Below are 25,651 nucleotides of genomic sequence, written 5' to 3' on the forward strand. Positions count from 1 at the left end.
TAAAAGGGGTTCATTGGGAGGTCGTGGAGTGTCTCCTAGGATCCTGGGGTGGGAAGGACTGCCAAGCCTCCAGACAGCCTGGGGTGGGGACTCTCCTGTCCCCACCCTCCTGCCTCTTCCCTGGGCCTCTGCCTCTCCTTCCCACTCTGCATTTGCTTCTGTCTTTTTTCCCTGCAGAATAGCTTTCTTTGCTTTTCCTGAGCCTGATGGAAGAGGACGTTCATGCCCCCCCACCCCCACCCCATCATTGGGTCAAATGCAGAGACCAGCTTGAAACTGTCCTGATTCCACCTTTTCTCAAGAGAGACCCAGCTTAGGCCAGGACCCCCCAGTCCTATTCTGAATAACAGAGGTCTCTGGGTGCAAGGCGATATGGTGAGAGCTGCTCCATACCCTCTCTAGATCTGCCGGGGGAGTTCATTCAGAGAGGAGAGGGAGGCATGCCCCTCCACAGAGAACCTGACAGCCAAGGCCATGGGGGGTTAGGTGTGTGTGTGTGTGTGTGTGTGTGTGTGTGTGTGTGTGTGATGTGGTGGACAGCAATGATGCAGGGAGTGACTCGGTAGGTACGAGAGGGAGGACGGGGGCAGGAGGATGGTGCTCGCTAGTGAGATTGATAACCAGTGTCTGGCATAGGTGGTGCCAAAGAGACTGCGGTTCTTTGAAGACTGTGTCCCCTCGGGTCCCTCCTCCCCAACACCCACCTTCTCTGCTGATGGAGGCACACAGCCACTCTGATGCCTGCTCTTGGCATTAAACCCCCACCCACTCAAGCTGTGACTGAGCCCAGCCTCAGCATCCCAACACGGGGTGGGGAGGGCAGGGAGGGCACAGGGAGAGGCACATGGTGCCTCTTCTCCATTCCACGGTGACGTACCTCAGGCTTGACATCTTGTGACTCACATGGTCCCGTCATGCCTGGTGTGTGCAGAGCCGCTCTCTGGCCCCAGAGGTGGGGCTGTGCTGGGTGGAATGTGATCGCTGTTAAACATCTGACTAGCAATGCAGCCCAGCAGCTGAGCACTGGAAGGTGGGGTGGCCTCTGCCCTGCAGAGTGGCCGATGGGGCCAGCCACCGCCACTGACCAGGGTAACAGGCCATCTGAGCCTAGATCAGGAGGCGGGTTATAAGGGCCCCATTTTAGGTCTGGCCTCCAGATGGAACATCTCCCATCAACCAAGGGTTTTTATTCCTAAGCCCTTGTCCCCTGCAAACTTTTACTATCTGCTTAAACCACCCTGAAAGTCATACAAGTTTTATCAGCCCCTGCTTGGTGAGAGGCACCGTTGCCTCCATCCTACAGGTCAGGACACTGAGCCTCAAGTTGAGTGCCTTGCCCAAGGTCACACACAGCCTGGCCACTTCCTCCCCCAGGGACAACCTCAGAAAAGTAAGACACCCAGCTAGTCCCAGGATCACTATCCTTGGGTCAAGATGAAAGTAAGTCTGTGGGGAAGGGGACTTTCCAGATCCAATCCCCAGGGACACACTCTGTGTGTGGGGGTGGGGTGGGGGGGACATACTGGTGACCAGGTGTGCCATTTGCTCAGGACAGTGCCCATTTGTACCTGTGGCCAGCAGCATAATTATTAGCAGTGCCACCCTTCACTCTTAGAAATGTCCTGCTTTGGACAGGAAGCTTCATTATGGCCCTGTCACTTGTCCCTGGTTCCTGCGCCCTGAGCCCCACTCCCACAGGAGCTGGAGGCTTGGCCTATCATCCCAGTGGTCTTGTGCCCCCCGGCTTCAGCTGCCTGACTTTTCTTTTCTGCAAAACGGGAACACAGTCTTATTTCATAGAGTTTTGAGAATTAAGTGACATAAAATATATCCTGTAGTGAGCTGGCAAAATGCCTGATGCATAGTGAGTGCTCAAGAAATAGATTTTTAAAAAATTTTTATTTATTTATTCATGAGAACACAGAGAGGAGAGAGAGAGAGGCAGAGACACAGGCAGAGGGAGAAGCAGGCTCCCTGCAGGGAGCTGGACGTGGGACTCGATCCCAGGACCCCGGGATCACGGCCTGAGCCGAAGGCAGACGCCTCAGACGCCCCGCCACTGAGCCGCCCAGGCGTCCCTTGTAATTTTCCTCCTAGAATTTAAAGTCGGGGAGGCTGGCCTGCCCTCTGCACGGCGCGCCGCCGCAGCGCCCCGAACCTGGCAGCGGATCCGCGGGGGCCGCCCCGAGCCGCCGCCGCCGCCGAGTCGGGGCCCGCGGGCCGCGCCGTGCACTTTCCGCGTCCTCCAGCAGAGGGGCGGGCGGCGGGCGCGGCGTCCCGCATAATAGGCGCTTTGATGCCGGCGGCGGGGCCGGGGCGGCGGGCCGGGGGCGGAGGGCCGGGGCCGGGGGGGAGGGCGGAGGGTGTGTCCCGCCGCCCGCGCCGTCCCTCCGCCCCGCCGTCCCGCCGCCACACGCCGCCGGAGCCCGGACCGCGCGCCCGTCCTCCTCGTCGTGCGTCGCCGCGGCCCCGGGCTCACCATGTCGGTCGCGCTCAGCAACAGGTTCCAAGGTAGGCGCCGCCGTCGCCGCGCGGGCCCCCCCCCGCCACCTGCGCGCGCGGGGCGGACGGCGGGGCGCGGCGTGCGGCCGGGCCCCCGCTTCCTGGGCCGCCTCTTTGTCTCCTGCAGGAGGGAAGGCGTTCGGCTTGCTCAAAGCCCGGCAGGAGCGCAGGCTGGCCGAGATCAACCGGGTAAGCGCGCGGCCGGCGCCCCTCGGGGCCCACCTCCTCCGCCCCCTCCTCTTCCTCCGCTCTGGGCGTCCCTCAGTTTCCCCCCTCGGCCCCTGCCCCGTGCCTCGGATTCCGGGCAGGTCCCCGCCACCCCCTGCACCCACCGCGGCTCCCGCCGCTCCCGCCGCTCCCGCCGCTCGGGTTGCAAGTTGTTACTCTCAGACCGGGGAGGTGGGGCTCGCCCGGGCGCTTTGATGCCGCCGGCCCGGGCCTCCCCGGAAGCCCGCCTGGGACCAGCTGCCAGGATTGGGCTCAGGGAGGGACCTCCGGGGTCTCTGAGCGGTCCGGGGAGTACAGCGGTGGAGGGGAAGGAGGCCCAGAGAGGCAAGGTGGCTGCCCCGAGATGGCCCACAAGTCCAGGTGGGGCTGCCTTAGAAGCCGGGTCCGGACTGCAGGTAGGTGCTCCCTGCCCCATCGAGGATCCAGGCGTGCACCCCAGCCCACCCCACAACTCTTTCTCACTCCTGCCTTTACGAAAAGTTCTCTGAGAGACCTGATGCTTTTCTTGTTGGACCTCGTGGGTTTTCTTTATAGAAATCCTGCCGTTGCCAGGCACACAATGGGAGCTGCATGAACGTTTGCTTAACAACCAGTGAATTCTAGAAGATAAGGAAAAGTGTCAGGGCCTCCCTAGGTTGGCCAAAGCTCAAAGGCAGCACAGCCCGAGCTTTGGGGATCTGTGAAATCAGGGCTCAGGCCTGGCCTCCATCAGGTACCTGCTCTGTGGTCTTCAGCAAAGACTCTCCAAACAAAGCCGGGGTCACCATGAGGGCCCACCAGGGGAAGGCATGTAGTGTGCATGCTCCAACACCTGGTGGGACGATGACTTCTGTGGATGGTGCTGGAATGGTTTCCTAAGGTAGACATCTCCCAGATTCCCTCCAAACAGGCTGCAGAGGCTTGCCCACTGAAACAGGGCTGGGCGTTCCGCCTGCTGGCTCCCCCAGCTGCTGGGCACCCGAGGCCCAAGCCCAGCTCAGAGTCCCTAGATTGGGAGCTGGTGACAGTCACCAGAGTCATGGTCAAAGTTGTGTGGAGGTAGGTCCATGGACTGCAGTATTTTGTAGTACTACTTCTTGCCAGGGGTTTGCAATCTTGATTCCCTCTTTGATTTTTTTGGAGAGTCTGGAACTCGGTAGCCTATCTGATTTCATCCTGCCGGCTGTAGGAATCAAACACAGGACTCTGGGGACCTTGGGTCCCTCCGAGTAAACTCCGGCCTCTCTGTGCCATCATCACCCTCCCTCTTGGTGCCATCTCGAGCACAGCTGAAAGGGAGACTGGACGTGTGGCTGGGGCTCTCAGGGGTCCGGGCTGCTGGACTCCCACCCAGTTTACTCTGCAGCCAGCCCGCCCTTGGTCTTGGCTGTTCTTGCCCTCTGGACAGAAGCCTGCAACCCTGACCTCATACAGCCCCCTGGGCCACTCAACAGGGCGGGTTCCAAGCTGGCTGAATCCACCCACAGCCAGCAGGCCCCTGAGCCAGAGACAGCTGGAGATGGGGGAGAGGTGGCAACAGAGTCAGGCAAACCAGAGTCGCTGAGAATGTGTGGGACTTTCCGCGCCTGTTCTGCCCTTGGTGGGGGGGCAAATCAGGGCAGTGGGGTGGGGTAAGCCTCTGGGTTGTTTGGGAGGTGGACTGGCATGGCTCAGAAGGGGGAGGGCCTGTGGCTCCCAGGGGCTGACCTGGACAGCACTAGGGCTGGAGAAAGTGAGTGAGGAGGGGCCATCTGTCGCTGCCTTGGGACCCCAAAGCTCAGAGAGGGCAGGCAGCTGGCTAAGGCCACACAGAAGCTGGTGACAGAGCTTGCAGTCCAGTGTCCTTTCCCTCCCTGCCCAGAAGCTACTATGGGTCCGGCCACGGGAATCCAAGCAGCTGTCGGGCTGCTGGATCAAACCAGAGGAAGGGGACTCCAGGAGCAAACCAGAAGTTTGACCTGCTCCCCACACCCCGCAGGAGGTCAGGGTACCCCCCTCCCCACATAGTGTGGAGTCCCTAGTGGGGGTGAAGGGGCTCGCTGGCTCTATGACCGTGGGCACATCACTCGAGATAATGGTAGTTTGGTTGCTGTGATTTTGCAGGGAGATAATCTATGTAAAGCACATACCTGCCATGATTGTTGTCTTCGGTTTTGTTTGGTGCTTGAAGACGCAGGGAGTGGAAACCCAGGGGCAAGGTCTGAGACAAGCCTCAGCCTATGCTGGCTGCTCTGCCCGGGTCAGACCCTTTCATGTGCAGAACCTCAGTCTTCCCTGCCTGAAACGGGAGTAGCGATCCCTGCTTTGTTCCAAGTACCTGTGACAGTCAGTGGTGATGAGTAGACAGGGGGTCCTTGCAGACTCAGGGAGTCACTGCTTGAGGGTCTGAGTCCACTTCACCTATGACTGGGACCACAGCAGGAGTTTCCCGAGGTGGGTGGATTCTTCTTCTTCTTTTTTTTTTTTTTTTTTTTTTTGAGATTTTATTTATTTATTCATGAGAGACACAGGCAGAGGGAGAAACAGGTTCCATGCAGGGAGTCCGATGTGGGATTTGATCCCGGGACCCTGGGACCACGTCCTGAGCTGAAGGCAGGTACTCAACTGCTAAGCCCCCCAGGCATCGTGGGTGGGTAGATTCTAGAAGGAACCAGGTTGGCAACCCAGATCTGCCTTTCTTTGGAGTGCAGCTTCACTGCCCCTTTGGAGCAGAGCTTCTGGGGGGCCGGGCGGAACAGTTTCCCAGTGGCCCTGTGGGAGCAGGAATGCCTTGGAAGATGGGGCTTCTTGACGCCCTGGCTGCGTGTGCTTGAGTACCTCTGAGGCTGCTGCCTGGGGCCAAGCCCAGCCTGGCTGGCAGCTGTGGGGGCTTCTCTGGGCCAACATCCCAGTTCCCTCCAGGGCCTCCCCACCAACCAGGGGCTGGGCAAGCTTCCAGGGGGTAGCAGGGCTGCTCAGTTTTGGCTACTGTTGTTATAAGGGTCAGGAGTAAAATTAGAAGGGAGTCTTGGGTGGACCTGGAGGTCTTGGGGGAGCTGCGTGGAAGTGCACTTCTTTTTTTTTTTTTTGGTTTCGCTCTAGTTTTTGTGATCATTTTCTGAGCGCTCGGCATGTGCCAGGCAGCATGCCAGGAGTACTTCGGGAATTACCTCGTGGAGCACTCACTCTAATCCCTTGAGTGTCTATTCCCATTTTACAGAAAACAAGACTCAGAGGGGCTGAGTAAACTGCCTAAAGCCAGCCTGTTTGTCCCTGCCATGTGTGCATTGCATGTACCTGTGCATTGTGTGCGTGTGTACAAGGATGTGAGTGTTCTCTGAAGTACTCAAGCGGGCAGGACCTGCACGTGCCTCCTACTCCCCCCCACATAGCTGACATTCCCTGAGCTTTTGCGGCATGGCAGGTGACCCCGGGCCAGCCGGGCCTGGCCTTATATGGCAACAGGACAAATTCTCTCCAGCTTCCCACAGAGGCAGAGAGAAGCAACGGGGCTGGGTGGGCGCCCCTCGGAGTGCCCTTACCCTTGGGACTGAGCGGGAGGAGCCCAGAGGATGACGAGGGCTGCATCTGGAACCAGCCAGAGGCCAGGAGCTTTGACGAATAATGTGGGACGTGCCTTTGCTCCATGCGCAGTGCTTGACATGCATCATCTCCGTGACTCCTCTGGATGGAGTGCTTGATTAGATAGATGTGCAGGAGGAACTGTGAACGTCCCCATGGGACACGGTTTACTCAGGCCTACATTTTAGAGATGAGGAAACAGCTCAGTGAAGTCACCTGCCCAAGGTCACCCAGCCAGGAAATGGCAGAGCCAGGATTCTACCACTACGCGGTCCCTGTGGCTTGCCCGGGACGCTGTCCGCCAGGGGTGGCCACGGCCTAGCTGTAACACAGAGCCTCTCTTACTCATGTGATAAGGATCTCTGGCTACTGTCCTGCCTTCCCAGCCCTCCTGGGTCGAGCGAAGGGCACTCAGCATTCCCCAAGCTTTTAGGGGCCTAAGGATTATTTCAGAGCCCACATGCCATCTATACTGGCAAGAGCTGGACAGGGTAGGCTGGGGGTCTGTGCCCTGGTGTTACATGTCCCCGGCCCTCCCCCAGCTATAGGGGACCTCTGAGACCTGACCCAGGCATTAGGCAGGTATGTCTCTTTGCCTGTGTACTGGCAGTGCCACCCTGTCCCTGCCCAGGTGAGTGTGCCCGGCTGGCATCGCTGGGCACCCATCTCTCTTGCTCTTCCTTAATATATTATAAGGGAGATGCTGATAAGCAGCCACGTGAGCCTCCGAGGATTCAGTGTCCCCACAGTTGGTCTCGACCTTGGTGTGGCCATGTCACAGGAAGCCGGGGATGGAATTTCTGTAGAGTCTGCTTCATCTGTGAAGCCTGTGGGGTGTTTTTCTTCAGCTGCCCCAACTGCTGGCAAGGATGCTGTATCCAGAAGAGGCCCCAGAGCTGCTGTGGGGAATGTGAGCCTGCTGTCCTTGTGGGTGCACATTACAGGCTCCTGCCACGCTAGGCACCAGGCCGGGCATGGCCCTGGCCCTGGCCCTGGCCCTTTAAGAGCCTGTGAATTGCGTCAGAGGCATCTCGGCCCTGGGCCCTATGGTGCTTCCTGTCCTTGGGGGTTTTGCCCAGGGCTTCAGCCACCAGCTCCTTGGATGGCCTCCAAGATGGTGATATCTGCCCGCCCCAAAATTCTGCTGCAGCTAATACATAAAGACAAGCCCAGAGGGCCAGGAGCAAGCATCCGGGAGCAGGTGCTAGAGGTACCAGCCCAGAAAGAGAGTTAAGTAGGGGGTGGGGGAGGGGAGAGCAGGCAGGTGGCAGGGATCTGGAAGCCGGGACCCGGCAGGGGCTGCCAACATCTGCTGGTTTTGGAAACGTTCCTTTCTGGGCATCAGTGCGTATAGATGGGGCTCCCAGGCGTGGGGGTAGATTCAGATGTTCATCAGAGGTCCTAGAGGTCCTAGAGAGACTACAGTGAGCAGGTGTGGCTGTGGCGCTGTGCCCTGGGGCTGAGACAGGAGCACTCTGTCTCGTATGGATGGTCCATTACTGCCAAGTCCGCCAGGTATCCAAGGACAAATCAAAGCTTGCGCTGCAGAGGGATGCAAAGGGCCAAGGCTTGCCAGGAGGACTGTGTGGCACAATGTGGGACAAGGAGTTGTGGGTAGGTCTCTGCCCTTCCCCTGCTCATGCTTCTCTCTTGACATGGCTTGAGTTTGGGGGATCCCGACATATAATAAGAACAGCTGACACTGGGTAAGCGTACTAGGAGCCAGGCCCTCCCTGTGCAGTTAGCTCCTTTAATCCTTGCACCGACCCAATGAGGAGGTTGATCACATTTTACAGATGAGAGAGCTGAGGCCCAGAGTGGCAGAGCAAGTTGTCCAGGGTCCCAGAGCTAGTAAGTGCTGGAGCTGGGATTTGAACCCAGGCAATTCGATTCAACCTCCCTCCCCAAGCTCTTTGCCCTACACACCCTGCACCTTGGGAGTCTAGGTGGGTCTCCTGACCACAGTGGCTGGAGGCAAGTCTTTCCCTTCTGAAGCCTCAGTTTCCCCAGTTGTGGAATAAAGAGGACAAGCTGGATGCCCTGAGGAGTCCCCTCTAGGTTCTGTGCCTGCATGGACCTTGCCCGTGGTCTGGTGTGAGGACTGACTGGCTCACAGCTTCCTGCCTTGGACCCCAGACTCCCGCCCACTTGTGGATTCCGGCTCTTTGCCAGGGACTCCTCAGGCCATTTCAGGGTGCCATCAGAGCCCAGCCCTCCCTCCCTCCCTTCCCCAAGCATCCCTCATACCTGGAGGCCCTGACAGCAGATTCTGCAGCTGGGAAAACTTGTCTTTTGGGGCCGTGAGTTGGAGTGGGAGAGGGGCCTGGCAGAGGGGCCTGGCGGTGGTGTCATGTATCCACACACCCTCCTCATCCCCCTAGAGGGCTTAGAGTAGTTCCCCAGGGTCTGAAATAACCTTCTGCAGCTCCCCACGAGGAAACATAACTCTAGGTATTGACTTTCTTTACCCAGAAACCTGTGGCCAGGCCACCCTCTTCTCATCTGGGGACAGAGGAGGAGCTGGGATGGTCAAGGGAAGTAGACTTTGCTTGAATTGTTAAAACTTTGTATCGTTGGGCGAGTTGAGCAACATCTCTGGGCCTCAGTTGTCCTATCTGTCCAAAGGGAAGACCCGGAAAGGGGAAGGAGAAATCACAACCAGCCTAAGTCAGACGACAGGATTTGCTTCCGAATCTGTTTAATAGCTGATGACGGTCTGGATGATGAGCTGCAGGGTGGGGGTGGTGGGGTGTAAGTGCATTCCACACACATATAGATGAGAAGGTCACTAACAAATAGCTAACATTTATTTAGTATTAGGTGCCAGGCACTGTACGAGCACTTCACATGCATTTGCTTATGTCCTGCAATTCTCAGACCACACCTATGAGATATTTTTGTCCTTCCCACAAATGAGAGCACCCAGGCACAGACGAATGAAGTAATTTTCATACAGCTACTAAGTGGTTTGATCCCAGGCATCTGGCTCCAGCCCACCCTCTTTTTGTCCCTTGTGCTTTTGTTCCAAACATCTGTGGTGGCTTCTGTCTCTTTCTCCTCTGCCTGGGGACCCAGAGTCAGGGCAGCGGGGGGTCCTGCAGTGTGGACACGCAGGCAGGGTACCTGCCCACTGGGCAGGGAGTGCCCCAAGGCTGGGCAAGGATACAGGGTGGGTGGTAGGGAGAGGACGCCTAGAAGTGGGAAGGCTATGGGCTGTGCATGAGCAGGAACCAAGAATCCAAAGCGTGGAGCTGGGCTGGGGGCTGGGAGCCCCGCCAATGGAACTCCTGCTCTGGGTTCCACCTTCCTCCTCCCTGGCACCCGGCCAACAGCCTGGCCTGCACAGCTGTCCCAAGCTTGGGCTGAGCAAGGGTTGCCCACACACGCATGGACAGGTCAGCTGCCTCTCCCAGCCCTGGCCACCCTGTGGCTCAAGCACGTGTCATCTTGGGCTCTAAGGAGAAATGCAATTCCCACCTCTGATCTCCTGCAGTTTGTATCGCGCACAGACGCGTTTGTAAAGCTGCCCTGCCATGTCAGGGCTTAGAGTGGAGAAAGTGATTTTGGGCTGGATGCCAGGCTTCTCCATTCACTTGACAGATGTTTACTGAGCACCTACTATATGCTGGGCACTACTGGGTGCTAGGCATCAGTGGGCCTGGAGACAGTAAACACATCCTCCTGGCACCTATAGCCAAAGCTTTGCTTCCTCCCGGCTTCCTTCCAACACCCACTACCTTGGGGCACTTTGATTCCTCAGCTCTGTGCAGGGAAGGAGCCCAGGCGGTCTCTGCTGTGGACTTTCTATTTTCTATTTTTTTTAAGATTTTATTTATTTATTCATGAGAGACGCGGAGAGAGAGAGGCAGAGGCATAGGCAGAGGGCTCCCCAGGGAGAGCCTGATGCGGCACTCGATCCCAGGACTCCGGGATCATGACCTGAGCCAAAGGCAGACACTCAACCACTGAGCCACCCAGGTGTCCCACTGTGGACTTTCATCCCAGCTCAGTCACTTGCCAGCTATGCTGCTTTGAGCAAGTTCTTTATCCTCTCCGGGTCTCAATTCATTCACTCAGCCTGCAAATATTTACTGAGCACCTACTATGTGCAGCCTACACTGTGGCAGGGCAGACAGACAATGGACAGTGCCCTTAATAAGCATCACATTGTAAATTGTGTTCGGAAGTGATTCATCCTGTGGATAAAAGGAGATGGGAGGCAAGTAAACGGGGGTTGGGAGTGGAGTGGGTGGGGTGGATGGGGTTTGCCTCCTTGAGAAGGTGATGGTTGAGCCAGTGCATGAAGATGGTGAGGGAGAGAGCCGTTCAGGTGTTGGAGGTGGTGAGCACTGCAGGCAGGGGACACAGCTAAGCAAAGGTCCCCAGGTGGGAGCAAGCCTGGCATGAGGGAGGCACAGAGAGGAGGCACTCACTCTATAGTGGTGGGGGTGGGTGGAGGGCAAAAACCAATAAAACACGAGTTAGGTGGTTGGTAGCACTAAGGAGAAAACAGTCTCCATCAGAGCGAAGACTGTCCCCATGGCTCCCCTAGGGGTACTGTCCCTGCCAGCTGGGGGTCAGCCCTGTGAAAGGGAATCACCGCCTGGTTGTCCTGTGTCCATCTGTGCATGATTTGCCTCCAGGACTGGGGGCCATGCCTGACCCCTTGAGCCCAACTTCCCTAGATCCCTGGAGGGGTTGGTAAGCGCTGTGGGACAGGCTCCAGCTGGTGCGGGATTTCTGGTTAGAGGGAATGTGGGAGATGGGAGGGCCCCCAGGTCTCTTGCGAGAGGTTCCCAGATGTTGGGCCTTGCCCGTGGCCTTGTGCCTTCCTGAGAAGGTTTTCCGGCTCCTGAAATGGGAAAGCGGAGGGAATACGGGGGTAATGCAGTGAACCGAACATAGGCTAAATGGATTCCATTTAGAAATTATGAACTTTCCAATTTTATGGAATGTCCTTTATTAAAAAAATATTTCATTTATTTATGAGAAAGAGAGTAGAGGGAGGGGAGGGGAGGGGACAAGCAGACGCGGTACTGAGCACAGAGCCCATCACAGGGCTCGATCCTGCGACCCTGAGATCATGACCTGAGCCGAGACCAAGAATCGCACGTTCAACCAACTGTGCCACCCTGGCACCCCCAAAATGTCCCTTTCTGAACTCATGGCAACCGGCATTGGTGATTGTTTAGAGTCTCTACTTGGCAAAATAAACCCTTGGCAGCCCTATGTTAGCACCTCCCTCTATTTTCTACTGTTTTGGGAAATGTTTGCTTCTGCATTATCTCAAAGTCTGGGAACTAGTGACCTATTTGTCCCTCTGCTGTGCAGATAATAGGACCTGTGACCCCGGGAGGTGCCTGTTGCTTGTGGTCACAGACAAGAGTTAATTGTCCTACTTTTGGTTCGAGGAAAAGAGCTATGAGAGGGAGCCAAGAGGAAGAGAAGAAGAGAACTCCCGGCTGCAGGAGACAGTTCCAGCTCCGGCTAAGCGGGGGCAGGACCGTGCGTGGCACCTGCTACTGAGGGCCAATGCGAAGCTGTGGCCGATCCACACCATGGGCACTGGGTTGCCCTCTGCCAGGTTGCTGGAGGCAGGGGCCAAGCCTACTCTTGCCAGCTGCAGGGACTTCAGACACGTCATTTAACCTCCCTGAACCTGCTGTTCCCACCTTGAGACCCTGAGAGAGCTCAGTGCCCTCCCAAAGCCGAAATCCTGCACCAGCCAGAGCCTGTCCACAATATATACTGACCCCTCTGGGGAATCCGGGCGAGTGAGGCTCAAGGGGGTAGAGCAGAGCCCCAGAACCAATGAGGGGAGCCACATGGGCAGATGGGCATCTCTGTCGAAGGGGTGGGTTAATGTGGAGGAACTCGAACCCTTGAGCGGATTGATTCTGCCTCACGTTTCGTCATACCCGTTGCTTCTTGGACGCTGATGGAGAAGTTTGGCACTAGGTGATTACAATGGGTTATCCCCGTTGAGGGGCAGGGGCCTGAGGAGATGGGCACCCTTGCGCCCATTTCGCAGCTAGTAAGGAGGGGACCGAGACCCCAACCCAGAGCACTTTGGTCATCAGTTGGTGGGATATGGCAGCAGGAATTTAGAAACAGATTGAGGGATGGATCCAAATAACATTTGATATCATTTTAAACACGGGCTTCCTGGAATTTTTATGGTAAGGACCTTATTTCCCTGGTCTCACCTGCTCCCTTGGTGCCTGGAATGAGCAGTGTCCCCTGTGGCCCCTCAAGAACTGTTGAAGGAGGGGGCAGTGCCCTGTCCGGTCTGCTCAGTAATGAGGAAAGGGAGGTTCAGGGGAGATAGGGGACTTGCGGAGTCCAGTGCTAGGACAGAACTGTCCTCTGCTCTCCCATCTGAATACAGGCTCTAGGGGTGCTGGAAGGTTAGCAGCAAGGTGAGCAAGCTACCTGGCACTGTGCCCAGCATAACAGGTACTTACTAATTAGTGGTGTTATGTTTTGAATGCCTGCTATCTGTCCATCTTTAAACATTGGCATTAAGGATGCAGGGTCTATAGGAGACAGAGCTCAGGTGAAGCTCTGCCTGTGTGAGCCTCAATTTCCTCATCGGTAAGACGGGAGTAGTATACTAGCTACTGGGATGCCTGGATGGCTCAGGGGTTGAACGTCTGCCTTCTGCCCAGGGCATGATCCCCGAGTCCTTGCATGGAGCCTGCTTCCCTCTCTGCCTGTGTCTCCGCCTCTCTCTCTGTGTCTCTCATGAATGGATAGATAAGATCTTTAAAAAAAAAATGCTAGCTACCTTTGGGGCCCATTGGGAGAGCCTAAGAGATCATGCAGGTTGGTGTTTCACTCTGGAGGCTGTGTTCCTCCCCTCCCCCATACATCTGGTTCTGAAAGGCATCGTTTGAGGGGAAGGTGGCCCTGTTTTACAGGTGAGGACAGACGAGAGAGTAAGTGACCTCCCAAGTGATACACAATCATTTTCTGGCTACAACAGAGACTAATGCAATAGTTGCTGTTTATCGAGCGCTTGCTGTGTGCCAAGAGTTGTACATACACTCTCCTTGGATTCTCTTACAAACTTGAGAAGTTGCTATGATGATTATACCCATTTGTAGGATAAGGCAATAGAAGTACAGAGAGGAATTAATAATCTGGGGTCATGTACTTAGGAAGTTAATGCTGGAAACAGGCAGCTTGGGTTTGGGGCTCGTGGCTTCATGGGTCTTGAAGCTGGGGTGCCCTGGGGGAGGAGGGTTATACTGTGAATTCAGAGGCTGGCTGAAGGTGTTTAGGGCAGAGGCTCCAGGCCCCACCCTGGGCTGCCGAGCATGGTTCCTGCCTTCGGGGTGGACTGCGGATCTACCTCTGAGGCTTGACAGGAGGCCAGGACAAACATGGGAGCCTCCTGCCCTGCCCGGCCACCTGGCGTGGGAGCAGACACGGGGGCAGTGGGCGTATGTGTCAGTGAGTTCCGCCTGCTGGCCCAGTGCTCAGAACTGTCCTTTCACCTTCAAAGGAGTTTCTCTGTGACCAGAAGTACAGTGATGAAGAGAACCTGCCGGAAAAGCTCGCGGCCTTCAAAGGTAAGCTGGGGCTGTCTGCCTCTCCCTCCCGGGAGAGCTGGGCTGGCCCCTGGCACATAGGATCCCTTACCCCACAGGGCCAGCCCACGCCCCCTAATTTTACCAGAATGCTCTCCTCCTGGGGGGGGCTGTGAGAAGGGGTGCTGGCCACCAGCACAGGCCCCTCCACCTGCCTCCATGCCACCCCAGGCCCCCCCATGCCCGCAGGCCCAGCCCCTCACCCCTTACCCTGGCTGCCGGGCAGGCAGGGCTGAGGCTGGCTTGCGTCGGCTGCTGCCCAGGCCCTGCTCGCTCCCGGGGCCCCAGCACACAATCAGCCCTTTGTAGCAGCCCTGGCCTCTCCCCTCCACGGGGGAGCGGCTCAGGAGCCCCTGTGCAGAATGGACGTTTGTGTCGCCACAGTGGGGCAGGGGGCAGAGTTTCTGCCCATTGAATCCCAGCAGCACGGGATGAAAAGAAAACAGGGCCCAGGAGCCCGCGCGGGGAGGGGGCGGCATAAAGGTCCCTCTGTTCCGGGCCCTGGTGCTTGGTTCCCAGCCAGCAACTCGAAAGGAGAGGAGCCGTGCACATAAGGAGCAAGACAGACCCACCTTTCCTGCCTGGGAGATGCTCTCGGCGTGCAGGGAGCCCTGGCTGCTGGAGGATCTCGCCGAATATACTGAGGTCACATTCCACCTCCCCCCCAAGTTTTGGCAATGGGGACATCCTTCCAGCTCCAAGGCAAAGAGCCTGCCAAGTGCTCCTCAAGCTGCTTGCAGGACACTGATGGCGAACCCTTTGTTGAACGTTGAACTTGTGGGAACTACTTCGAATGCCGTGTTGTGAACTTCCCAACTCATCCCAATTCAGCCAGGAGGGAGATGGGTGTGAGCTTTAATTTATAGATGAAAACAGTCAGGATTAGAGAGGTGGGGTCACACAGCTCGCCGATGGCAGAGTTGAGGCTTGAGCACGTACTGATCTCTCTCCAAAGCCCCTGCGCTGAACCATTATGCAATGGGGCCATTTATGTGAGCAAAAAGAACTAGAGCAAAGACACCCCCGTCCCTGCCCCATTCCACCAGCCCATCCTGCTGCCCAGAGGAGAGCCACTCGAGGGAGGACTAGTCCATTCCCTTCTCTCTGGGATATCAAGGGGATCCCTCTCCAGGGGTGTGTCTGGGGGGAGGGACAGAGGTCTCTCCTGCTTGTCTTCGTTGGCACCTAGGATTGGGTCTGTAGGACTGGAACCACAGAATTACCTTGGAAGTGAAGAGACTAAAGATTTTCAAATCACTCACTCACTGGACCTCTAAATGAGCACTATGTGCTGACCCCACTGCAGGCCTGGAGGTGCGACAGGGCACACGCAGAGACCCCTGCCCAAAGGAGGTTGTGTGCTAGCAGGGGAGGAGTGGGGAAGAGAAAGGTACTGCAGAGCACACAGATGATGGTAGGTGCTCTGTGGGGGGTGGCAGTGCCCAACCAGCAAGGCTGGGGAGCCCTGAAGGTGGGGGCCGGGGCCCTGAGAATACCTGGGAAGAACATCCAGGCAGAGGGGCACAGCACACCTCAGCAGGAGCGCAGCGGGGGCGAGAGTAGAGCAAGGGGCCGATGGGCCTGGAGTAGTGGGACCAGTGGGAATGGGAGCAGTGGTGAGAGAGGAAGAGGGAGCTTGGTAGGCTGGAGAGCAGGCCCTCGTAAAGGTCATGGGGAAGACCTTGGCTTTCTCATACTGGCTCTTCAGTGCAGAATAGACTTCGAGGGCCCTGCTTTTTTACTGCGGGGGTGACCTGCCCAGGGCCACATGCTGCCCTTGTCAGAGGATTCCAAGCTCATGGCTCTGCATATGTTCCCTCACCGTTGGAGATTCCCTGGATCCTTTGATCAGAGGCTTAACTCAAGGTCTGTAGGTGAACTTTTGGGGAGGGTCTGTGTCCCCCTGGACACTGTATGTGCCACTTTGGGTCAAGGGCAGGTCCACGGCATTTCTCTTGGGAGAGCATCATATTATCAGAGGTGGCTGCAAACTCCCCCCCCCCCCCCAAATGTTCAGGAACCACAAGGACTCCTTAAATCAGTGGTTCCCACACGTGGCCGCCCAGCCCATCAGAATCGCCTGAGACACTCTAGAACATACCAGTTCTTGCCCCCACCTTCCCAAAGCCACTGCATATATATATCAGGGTCTGGGAATCTATTCTGGTCACTTCGTAGCCAATGTGATGCAGCCAGCTCATGCTGGTGGGGACCCAGGAGGAAGCAGCTGCCTTCCTCCGCAGAGAGAAGGGCCCCTAGTACTTTATTCTGTGGCACCTAGTACTTTATCCTGTGTAGGCAGGGTGAGCTCTTTCTCCAGAGACAATGGCTGAGATGACAGGACTCATGTCAAGACCCCCAAGTAAGGTGAGGAAGATGGTGTGGGCTCCCTGAGGACCCGGCCAGTTGCCCTCAGGACATCTCTGGGACCCTGCAGGAGGTTGAGCTAATGCCAGTTTTTGCTCTGTGATTTCCAGAGAAGTACATGGAGTTTGACCTGAATAATGAGGGCGAGATTGGTAAGTGAGGCCTTGGGTGTGTGAGGGGAGGAGGGCGTTTGGTGGCTGGAGGGTATGAAGGTCCGGAGAGCCCCACTGACCCACCTGGGTGAGTGAGGGGCACATACCAAAGCTTCCCCGATGTGCCAGACCAGCGAGCTGTCCGTCAGCCTGGCTGCCTTGGACCCTGGACCCACTGCCCCCAGACCCCTCTTCTCACTGGTTCCCTCCTACCCACCCCCCTGCACATGCCGTAGCCTTCCACGCCAGGTGCCATGGGGACTCAGGATAGAGGGTGCCGTTCCGGCCTGGGGTCGGAGATGCTCAGGCTCCTGATGCACTGGTCCAGGGGGTTGGCAGTTCCTTTGTCCTTGCATTTGTACACTGTCCTGCATGGGACACGGTGCTTCTGTGAACGTAGCTTCCCCTCCTCCAATAGACCCTGATTGTATCGTGTGGTCCGGGCATGGTGGGGGGGGTGCGGGTGACAAGCGCCAGTCCCATGGCCCTTAGAGCCGAGACCATATTTTTTCTTTTTTAAGATTTTATTTCTTTATTCATGAGAGACACACAGAGAGAGGCAGAGGCACAGGCAGAGGGAGAAGCAGGCTCCATGCAGGGAGCCTGATGTAGGACTCAATCCCAGGACCCCGGGACCATGCCCTGAGCTGAAGGCAGATGCTCAACTACTGAGCCACCCAGGTGCCCCCCGAGACCATATCTTGACCTTCCTGAGTAATGCTATGACATGGTCAAGGCTGACTTGAATTATTCCCATTTTACAGATGAGGAAGCTGAGGCTCAGCAGGGTGCATTGACTTGCTCGGGGTTCATGGTGGTGAAGAGGCAGGCCCAGCATCCAGATCCCAGCCTTTGGTTCCCAGACTGGCTCTCCCTCCTCTCTTTTGCCCTGAGCTCAGTATTGCTGCCGCTGCAGTGTTTCTACCCTTCCTCTGTCTTGTCTCCTTCTTCTCCTTTTAAAATTCTTCTATCCTTGTTTTCCTTTAGGAAAAAAAAAATGGGGCGTTATCAAATTAATACATTTTCATCATAAAAAATTTTGGAAAACACAATGAAGCACAAAGACAAAAACAAGTCACCCACAATAACTGCTCTAAATATTTTGGGTTGTATCCTTCCACCCTTTGTTCTAATCACAAATGCTGTTTTATGACCATTTTAGAACCTCTTTTAAAAAATATATATATTGTGAGTGTCTTGCCATATGATTAACTTTTCTTTTGAGGTATAATTAATGACTGCCTAATATTCCATCATGGGGCCAGACTGTGATTTATTCAGCCAGTGCCTTAGAATCGCCCATTTAGACAATTTCAATTTTTTTTTTTAAATTTTTATTTATTTATGTATTATAGTCACAGAGAGAAAGAGGCAGAGACACAGGCAGAGGGAGAAGCAGGCTCCATGCACCGGGAGCCTGATGTGGGACTCGATCCAGGGTCTCCAGGATCACACCCTGGGCCAGAGGCAGGCGCTAAACCGCTGCGCCACCCAGGGATCCCTGACAATTTCAATTTTAACTACTTTTGATAGTCTTGTGAAGAGCGTCTTTGTATATGTATCTTTGTCCACGATTATTTCTTTAGAGTAAATTTCAGGAATTAGACATTCTGGGTCAAAGGCTTTTGAAGCATCTTGCCAAATTGCCTTCCAGAAGGGTCTTGCCAATTTAGAGTCTGGCCAGCAGCATGTGGGAGACCTGTCACTTCTCCCCGCAGAGTGTTGCCTGGTTTCTTTGAAATGTCCTGGGCATCCTGTCACCTAGGGATCTGGCATCAGTCTGCCCACCCTGCTCTCGGGTGAGCTGTCCCGCCACACCCTGGGCCCTAAAATTGGCCCCCTATCCCACCTCTCTCCCGCCATCCTTTGCCGACCCATTGTTCACAGAACAATCTGGAGGAAATTGCCTAAGATCTGGGCAGCCAGCAGGTCAGAGGCAGCAATTCTGTGGAGTGTTGTGGCTCTTTGGTGCCTCCCTTGTTTTTCTTGAATTTCGTTCCTTTGTTGGTTTTCCTGCTCTGCGGGATATTTTTGGCACCCTCACCCGGCCAGCGAGGCAGAACCCTAGGCCTGCTGGGTGGGAGTGGCAGGTGGAGAGAAGCTGCCACTCGGCACCCCGTGGAGTGACTTTCCATGCCGAGGGGTTGAGCCGACTCCCTGACCCCCCCTTGCAGGGCAGTGACTTCCCGGGGAGTTGAAGCAGCAGGCACACAGCTCACTGTAACCTCAGGGCACAGCAGGTGGAACAGAGTAAACAGTGGTGGCTCTGTTACTGAGCACCTGCTTTATGCCGGGTACTTCTTGCACACCACCCTTCCAAAAGATCCCGTCACCCCATGTTCCCACTTCTGGGAGCAGTTTCAGAGAGGTTAAGTAGTTTGCCCTCGGTCCCACAGCCGGTAAGAGCAGAGCTGGATTCCAACCCAAGTCCAAGTCTGTCTGACTCTAGGAGTCTGTGTCCCTAACCACTAGTATATACTACCTCTGAAGAGAGCAGGGAGGGTGTGATAGGCTCATCCCCCCCTGGAGGACAGAGGCTGTTGACCACAGTCCGCAGGGAGAGGCTGTCCTGCGGGGCTTCTTCCGGGCGTGGGTGCCAGGGGAGCTTGGCCCGCAGCCTGTCTCCACTTAACAGATCTGCTTGTCCTCTGGCAGACCTGATGTCTTTAAAGAGGATGATGGAGAAGCTCGGAGTCCCCAAAACCCACCTGGAGATGAAAAAGATGATCTCGGAGGTGACAGGTGGGGTCAGTGATACCATCTCCTACCGAGACTTTGTGAACATGATGCTGGGGAAGCGGTCGGCTGTCCTCAAGCTGTGAGTACCTCCTGCCTCTCCTGGGACCTCTGAAGGCAAAGTCATTGTGCGTGGAGAGGCCATTCCCTGGCCAGGAGGGAACGCCCTGTGTGGCCTGTGTGATGAGGGTCTTCATTTCTCTGAACCCAATTTCCTTGTCTGTCAAATGGTCACATTAATACATACCTCATAGGCAAAATTAGCCTGTAGCAGAACTTCTGGTAGAATCAGCACTCAGTAAGCAGAAAGATGGTGGTGATGATAAATCCGTGAGGGCACCTGGATGGCTGGGGGTCAAGTGTCAGCCTTTGACTCAGTTCATGATCTCAGGGTCCTGGGATGGATGGAGCCCTGTGTCAGGCTCCCTGCTCAGCTCTCTCTCCCTCTGACCCTCCTTCCTGTTTGGGTGTGCTCTCTCTCTCATTCTGTGTCCCAAATAAATAAATAGGATCTTTAAAATAAATTTAATAAATAAACACCTAAGGTTTAGTGCGTTTGCAGTGTCAGGCACTGGCCTACCCAGTAACTCCTTAGATCTATCATTTATTAATTCAGCAGATATTTACTGAGCACCAACTATGTGCCCAGAATTATTCTAGGTGCTGAGAACACATGAATTGCTGGCTTCATGGAGCTTACATTCTAGTGGCAAGAGACAGAGGAAAACAAAATCAAAACCCTAAAAGGCTAAAATGCCAGATTGCAATGGTGTGGTTCAAAGGAAAACAAAGTGAACAAGAGGAACAGGGAGGCATGGGATAGTGGGCAGAGAACATCTCACTGAGAGGGCAACACTCGACCAGAGCCCTGAGGGTGGGAGATGTGAAGAGATGAGCCATGGAAAAGATCTGGGGAAAACCATTCTAGGCAGAGGAAGCAGCAAGTGCAAAGGCCGTGAGACAGACTGCTTGTATGCGCAAAGAAACAGCACGGAAGCTAGTGTGGCTGGCCATCAGTGAGTGCAGTGATTGAAGGATGAGTTTGCAGAGATGACGTGGGGCCTCATAGGTCACAGTCCCACTTAGTATTTGGCACTAGTGTGAAGGGATGCCATTGGGTGACTCAAAGCTAGGGGCTGATTTTTAAAAATCTCTGGCTGCAGCAGGGGTGAGAGTGGCAGCGAGGAGGCTCTGCAGACAAGAGATGAGGCCACTCGGCCTGGAGAAGCTGCAGTGAATGTGGCAGAAGCCACTAGAATCAGGAATGATTGGGGGAGACAGAGCTGGGAGGCTTGCTTCAATGCCCAGAGAGGGGGCGTGAAGGACAGCAAGGAGTCAGATGATCCTGATCTGTTTGGGGTCTGAATAACTGAGTGTAACTGAGTGATGTTCTGTTTGCTTTAGGGAAAGAGCAGGGGAGGGATTAAGAGTTGATTTTTTTTAAAGATTTATTTATTCATGAGACACACAGAGAGACAGAGACACAGGCAGAGGGAGAAGCAGGCTCCATGCAGGGAGCCCGATGTGGGACTCGATCCCAGGACTCCAGGATCAGGTCCTGAGCCAAAGACACTCAACCACTGAGCCACCCAGGTGTCCCAAGAGTTGAGTTTTTGATGGATTAAGTTGGAAGTGACCTTTAGACGTCCAAGGGGAGAGGCCATGGAGGGGGCTGGATGTGCAAATCAGCTCAGAGGTAAGCTGCTTGTGGACTGTCGCCCTTAGGGAGGGATTTCTAGCCAGGGGATGGAAAGCGCCCACCCAAGGAGTGCCTACAGAAGGAGTGGGGCACTGATACTCGCTATGGCTCCAGGGTGTTGGCACTTTGGTGATCCTTACTTCTGGATGGAAACACTGAGCATCAGGGGAGTTGAGTGTCTTTTCTTGAGTCACCAGCTGGGAAAGAGTAGGGCTGGGATTCACATCAGGCTGTTTCCCACGAGAGGCCCCATGCAGGACCCTTGTCTTCTACTTTCCAGATGCTACTTTCTTTGAGAGTGGGGGGTGGCAAGGGAGAGGGGAAGAGAGAGAGTCTTAAACAGGCTCCAGGCCCAGCATGGAGCCCAACACAGGCTCAGTCTCACGACCCTGAGATCATGACCTGAGCTGAATTCAAGAGTCGGATGCTTAACAGACTGAGCCACCCAGGCACTCCAGATGTTACTTTTAAAACCTTGGGAGGTTTTTGAAGATCTGAAAGGGTTTTGAGCAGAGCCGTGGCCCAGCCTAACTCTGCCTCCTTCAGGCAGCGTGGTTAGGGGAAAATGCAGGGCCAAGAATACAGAGATCTTTTTTTTTTTTCTTTAAATATTTTATTTATTCATGAGAGGTACACAGAGAGAGGCAGAGACACAGAGGGAGAAGCAGGCTCCCTGTGGGGGGCCTGATGCAGGACTCGATCCCAGGACCTGGGATCATGACCTGAGCTGAAGGCAGACGCTCAACTACTGAGCCACCCAGGTACCCCGAATACAGAGATCTTTGTACTCAGTTTTCTCTCCTGTGAAATGGGACTAGCAGCCCCTTCCACACCAGAGAAGATCCCACTGGAGAATGGACGCAAGGACCCTGCAGCCGAGGACCTTGCAGACACTGGGATGATCTATCCCTGGATAAGGGAAGGAATCCTAATCCTGTTTTTTTTTTTCCCTTCATCTCCAAACCAGAGTCATGATGTTTGAAGGAAAAGCCAACGAGAGCAGCCCCAAGCCAGTTGGCCCCCCTCCAGAGAGAGACATTGCCAGCTTGCCCTGAGGACCCCCGTCTGGACCTGCCCCCATTCCTCCCTCCTGATCTTGCTGACCTTGATTCATTGTGATTTGTCTTATTTGTTTTTTTTGGTCATCGTGTATCTGTTTAGTTTTCAACCAGCAGAATCAGTGATCTCTTTGTAAAGCACAAATTTTCTGCCTTAAAGGGACTCTGGGCCAGGGAATTCTGAGCCTTGGGGACCCTCCCTCTTTTCTCTTCCCTCCTTCCCCCTTCCCTGTACAGAAAGGCTGACATCAAACCAAAAACTGAAGGGAGCAGCCAGGACGGGGAGGCTGGAAGATGGTGAGCCTCATGCTTGGCACTGGCACAGTCCGTCCTTCCAGGGTCCCCGAGCTAAGTCCAGGCTCACTGGCCTGACCCTGGTGAGAACCACAGCCCACTTGCAGAAGATCCTGGAATGGGAACTAGGGTTTCCTCTTGGGCTGTCTAGGGCGTGGCCACTCACCCTCCTCCCCCAGTCCCCACTTCTTATCCTCATGGAGGTGACAGAAGCAGAGGAGAGGGGCTTGGTAGTCTGAGCCATTCAGGAAGGTTCCAGAAGAAATCCTCTGGCCTTGGCTGCAGCCACATCTTTATAGGCAGCTCGGAGGGAAAGTGCAGCCCCCCTGCCCTTTGCTGGGGCAGCAAAGGGCTTTGGGAGTAGAAGGGAGGCCAGGGGCCTTGGGAGGGGCATCTGTTTGGTCTGGTGCCACCTTTCGGGGTGGGGGGGGGATGCTGAGGATAACAGGATAAGAGAAGGAGGCATAGAATGCCCATGGCAAAAAGTCAGCACCACTAATTAGCCAAGAGCTGAGAAATAGGTTGCCTTTCTGACCCCAATCTGCTTGAAAGCTGACTGTGCCCCACCCCATTTGCCTTCCCATATTACTCCATTCATTTATTCATTCACTCACTCACTCACTCACTCACTCATTCAACAGGTATTGACCACCTATTATAAGCTTTAAGTCCCCCCACTTTGTCCTGACATGTGCTTTGCCTTCTAACCCATCTCTCCATTTCCAGTCACCTAAAACCTTGCCCTTGGGAATTGGATTGGGGTCCCTTATAATGGACTCCCAAGGTTCGAGAGCCCTGATCCACTCTGTAGGTTAGCTGGACGGGTCCTCTTATTTCACAGGTGAGAAAACTGTGGTGCTTACAGGGATTAAGTGCCTTGTCAGGGGGTTAGTTGGGAGATGGAAATTTGGACTGGAACCCAGGGGTTCAGATGCCGTGCCCATGCCTCATCTCTGCTCTGGGCTGGCTCAGTGTTGAAAACGAGGGAAGGGACGGGGAGGGGTAATTCCTAGGTCGATACTTGGGGAAGGCCCTGGGCCAGGACTCACCCTTCCCAGGACCTCCACGTCAGCACCAGGGCTTGGGTAAGGGCCAGGCTGCCTTGGCCGTTATGCCCTCCCTAGAGCTGTTCCGCCAGGCCACTTCCCAGAACTCACACAGGAAGGTGTCACACTCAGCCCCTCCTTGGCTGAGCAGAGACCCCAGCCTTGGCCCCCTCTGGTTCTGGTGTCCCTTATCCTGCCCACTCAGGACTTGGATGCGCTCATCCATTGATTATATTCATTAGGCTATGGGCCAAGAGCAAAGAACCAGGTAGTGAACTGGACAGACTCTTAGAGTTTTCATCTAGTGAGGGAAGTCAGCACCAGAGAACCACCAGGGAGATGAATGTTAAGAAAGAGGGGACTGTGGGGTGACTGCACTGCAAGACTGAGCAAGTCTTGGAGAAGCCCTTGCCAAACATCTGGGTGCTGCTGGAGGTGGGAGTCCGTGTGGGCTCCCTGAGGCTCCTTAGTGACTCGTAATCAAGGGCCCAAGGAGTTGCCCTTGCAGCAGCTTGAGGAGTGAAGAAGGTAGGGGGATGAGGAAATGCCCAGGATTAATCGTGGATAATCCTGGTTAACCACCAGATTAATCTGGTCTCAACCAGTTGAGAAACAAGATTATTTGGCTATGACTGGCTGATCTTTAGCCCAAGTCGCTGCTTCAAATGCACAAGCCTAGTTGAAGTTTAAACCTCAGCAAAAACAGTTCTCCCTGTAAATGTAAAACTCACCCCACCACCCCCACTGTCTCCCTCTCCCCCTGGATCGTTAGAGAAACAACTGCCTGTCCCTACCCCTTCCCGCTGGCCTCCTTCTCTGGGACAGGCTGAGACCTTTGAGCAAGGTAATACCTTCCTTCACTACCCATTATAGTCAGTGTACCTGTTCCTCACTCAGGGACGAGGGCAGAAGCAATCGGGCTTGTTTCAGCAGATTCCACAGTTAACAAGACTGCAGGAAGCCTTCTTTGAGGGAGGGACATGAGTGGGTGTGTCCCCAGCTTCTGGAGAGGGCAGGAAAGACAGTTCTCCATTGGATGAGGAGCATCCTGGGAAACATCACCAGTTCCTCCACCATCTATTAGAACTCAATTCCTGGTGGGAGAGGGGCTTAAAAGTGGTCCCTGGAAAGGAGGGTCTGCATATATTTCAGATTGTGGCTATCGGCTCTCGCACTTACTTCTCTGGCCAAGGGCTCAGCTTCTTAGAACTTCAGCTTGTCTTCTTTCTGAAAGAACCAAATCTGACTAACACAACCAGCAACGCGGGGACCGTCAAGTATGGCTTTGTCCCTAGACTCAAAAGGCAGTTTGCCGGGCACGTTCAGGTGGATGAAGTATGTGAGCGTGTGTGTGCATGTGAGTGCATGTGGCACTGGATGTCATCTCTACAGACTAGAAATAAAACAGACAAACTTACCAATGTCCCGACTTGTGTATTTTGGGGACAGTTCCTGGGCTCAGCAAATTCAGAAAAGGTAGCTAATATAGTAACAGCTCTAATGAATGTGTCCTGTGTGCCAGGCTCTGTTAAATGCTGGACTTCACTTACTGGCCGCGACAGCCCCATGAAGCAGCTTCTATTACCCTTGCTTTTTTTTTTTTTTTGCTTTTTTTCTTAAGATTTTATTTACTTATTCACGAGAGACAGGCAGAGGGCGAGGCAGGCTCCCTGCCGGGAGCCGCAGACAGGACTGGATCCCAGGACCCCAGGCTCCGGGCGGGGATCACGACCTGGGCAGGAGGCAGACGCTCCACCACTGAGCCGCCCGGGGTCCCCCGTTATCCTTGTTTTAGAAAGGAGAAGCGGGGGGGGGCGCCTGGGGGGCTCAGTTCAGTGCCTGACTTCCGCTCAGGTCATGATGTCAGGGCCCAGGGATGGAGCTGGAGTCAGCGGGGAGGCGGCTTCCCCTCCCCGCCAACAGCGCTCTTTTTCTCAAATAAATGAAATCCTTAAAAAGATTCTTTTTAAAGAAATGAGAAGCAGGCTTGGGGCAGATAAGCAATTTGCTGAAAAGCGGGCAGTAAGGACCGGAGACAGGCGCGCCCCCGCCCCGAGGTAACCCACAGGCCTCGTCCCCGCCGTCCGTACCCCCGACGCAGACGCCTGCGCGAAGGCCGCCGTCGGTCACCTTCACCGCCTCCTGCGGAGGGCCCTGGGAGGCGTTCTTCACCTCTCCGCGGGTAGGCAGCCATGGCAGCGGCCCCTGGGTAGCGAGGAGGTCTCGGAGCTGCCACAACACGTCTCAAGAGTTCGCGCGGCGCCAGGCTCCCGCCCGCGAGGCGAGTGCCCTGCAGGGGCAGACGAGGCCGACGTCGCGCGCCCTGCGCTCCCCGCGGCCGGCCGCTCTCGGAGCCTGGGTCCCTCCACACCCCCTCCGACGCCTCTCCCGGGAGCTGCCCCTGGAAATGTCCGTCGGGCTCCCAACTCCTCTCGTC

The 25,651-nt window shown here is 55.3% G+C and overlaps 1 protein-coding gene across 2 annotated transcripts; it reads left to right on the forward strand.

Annotated features, from left to right (window-relative positions):
- Positions 1-2,325: 2,325 nt before the first annotated feature.
- On the forward strand, positions 2,326-24,631 carry AIF1L (allograft inflammatory factor 1 like). Of its 2 annotated transcripts, XM_041725735.1 has the most exons (6): positions 2,326-2,511; positions 2,630-2,691; positions 13,778-13,844; positions 16,340-16,381; positions 19,037-19,199; positions 21,784-24,631. In XM_041725735.1, exons 1-6 carry the CDS (start codon positions 2,481-2,483, stop codon positions 21,869-21,871), a joined length of 453 nt encoding a protein of 150 aa, XP_041581669.1. In that variant the 5' UTR covers positions 2,326-2,480; the 3' UTR covers positions 21,872-24,631. The 2 variants fall into 2 exon arrangements, with proteins under 2 accessions (XP_041581669.1, XP_041581668.1); XM_041725734.1 differs by lacking the exons at positions 2,326-2,511; positions 2,630-2,691 and adding an exon at positions 2,914-3,125.
- Positions 24,632-25,651: the final 1,020 nt, after the last annotated feature.

This window comes from Vulpes lagopus, chromosome 12, assembly GCF_018345385.1.
Source record: "Vulpes lagopus strain Blue_001 chromosome 12, ASM1834538v1, whole genome shotgun sequence".
Lineage (NCBI taxonomy): Eukaryota > Metazoa > Chordata > Mammalia > Carnivora > Canidae > Vulpes > Vulpes lagopus.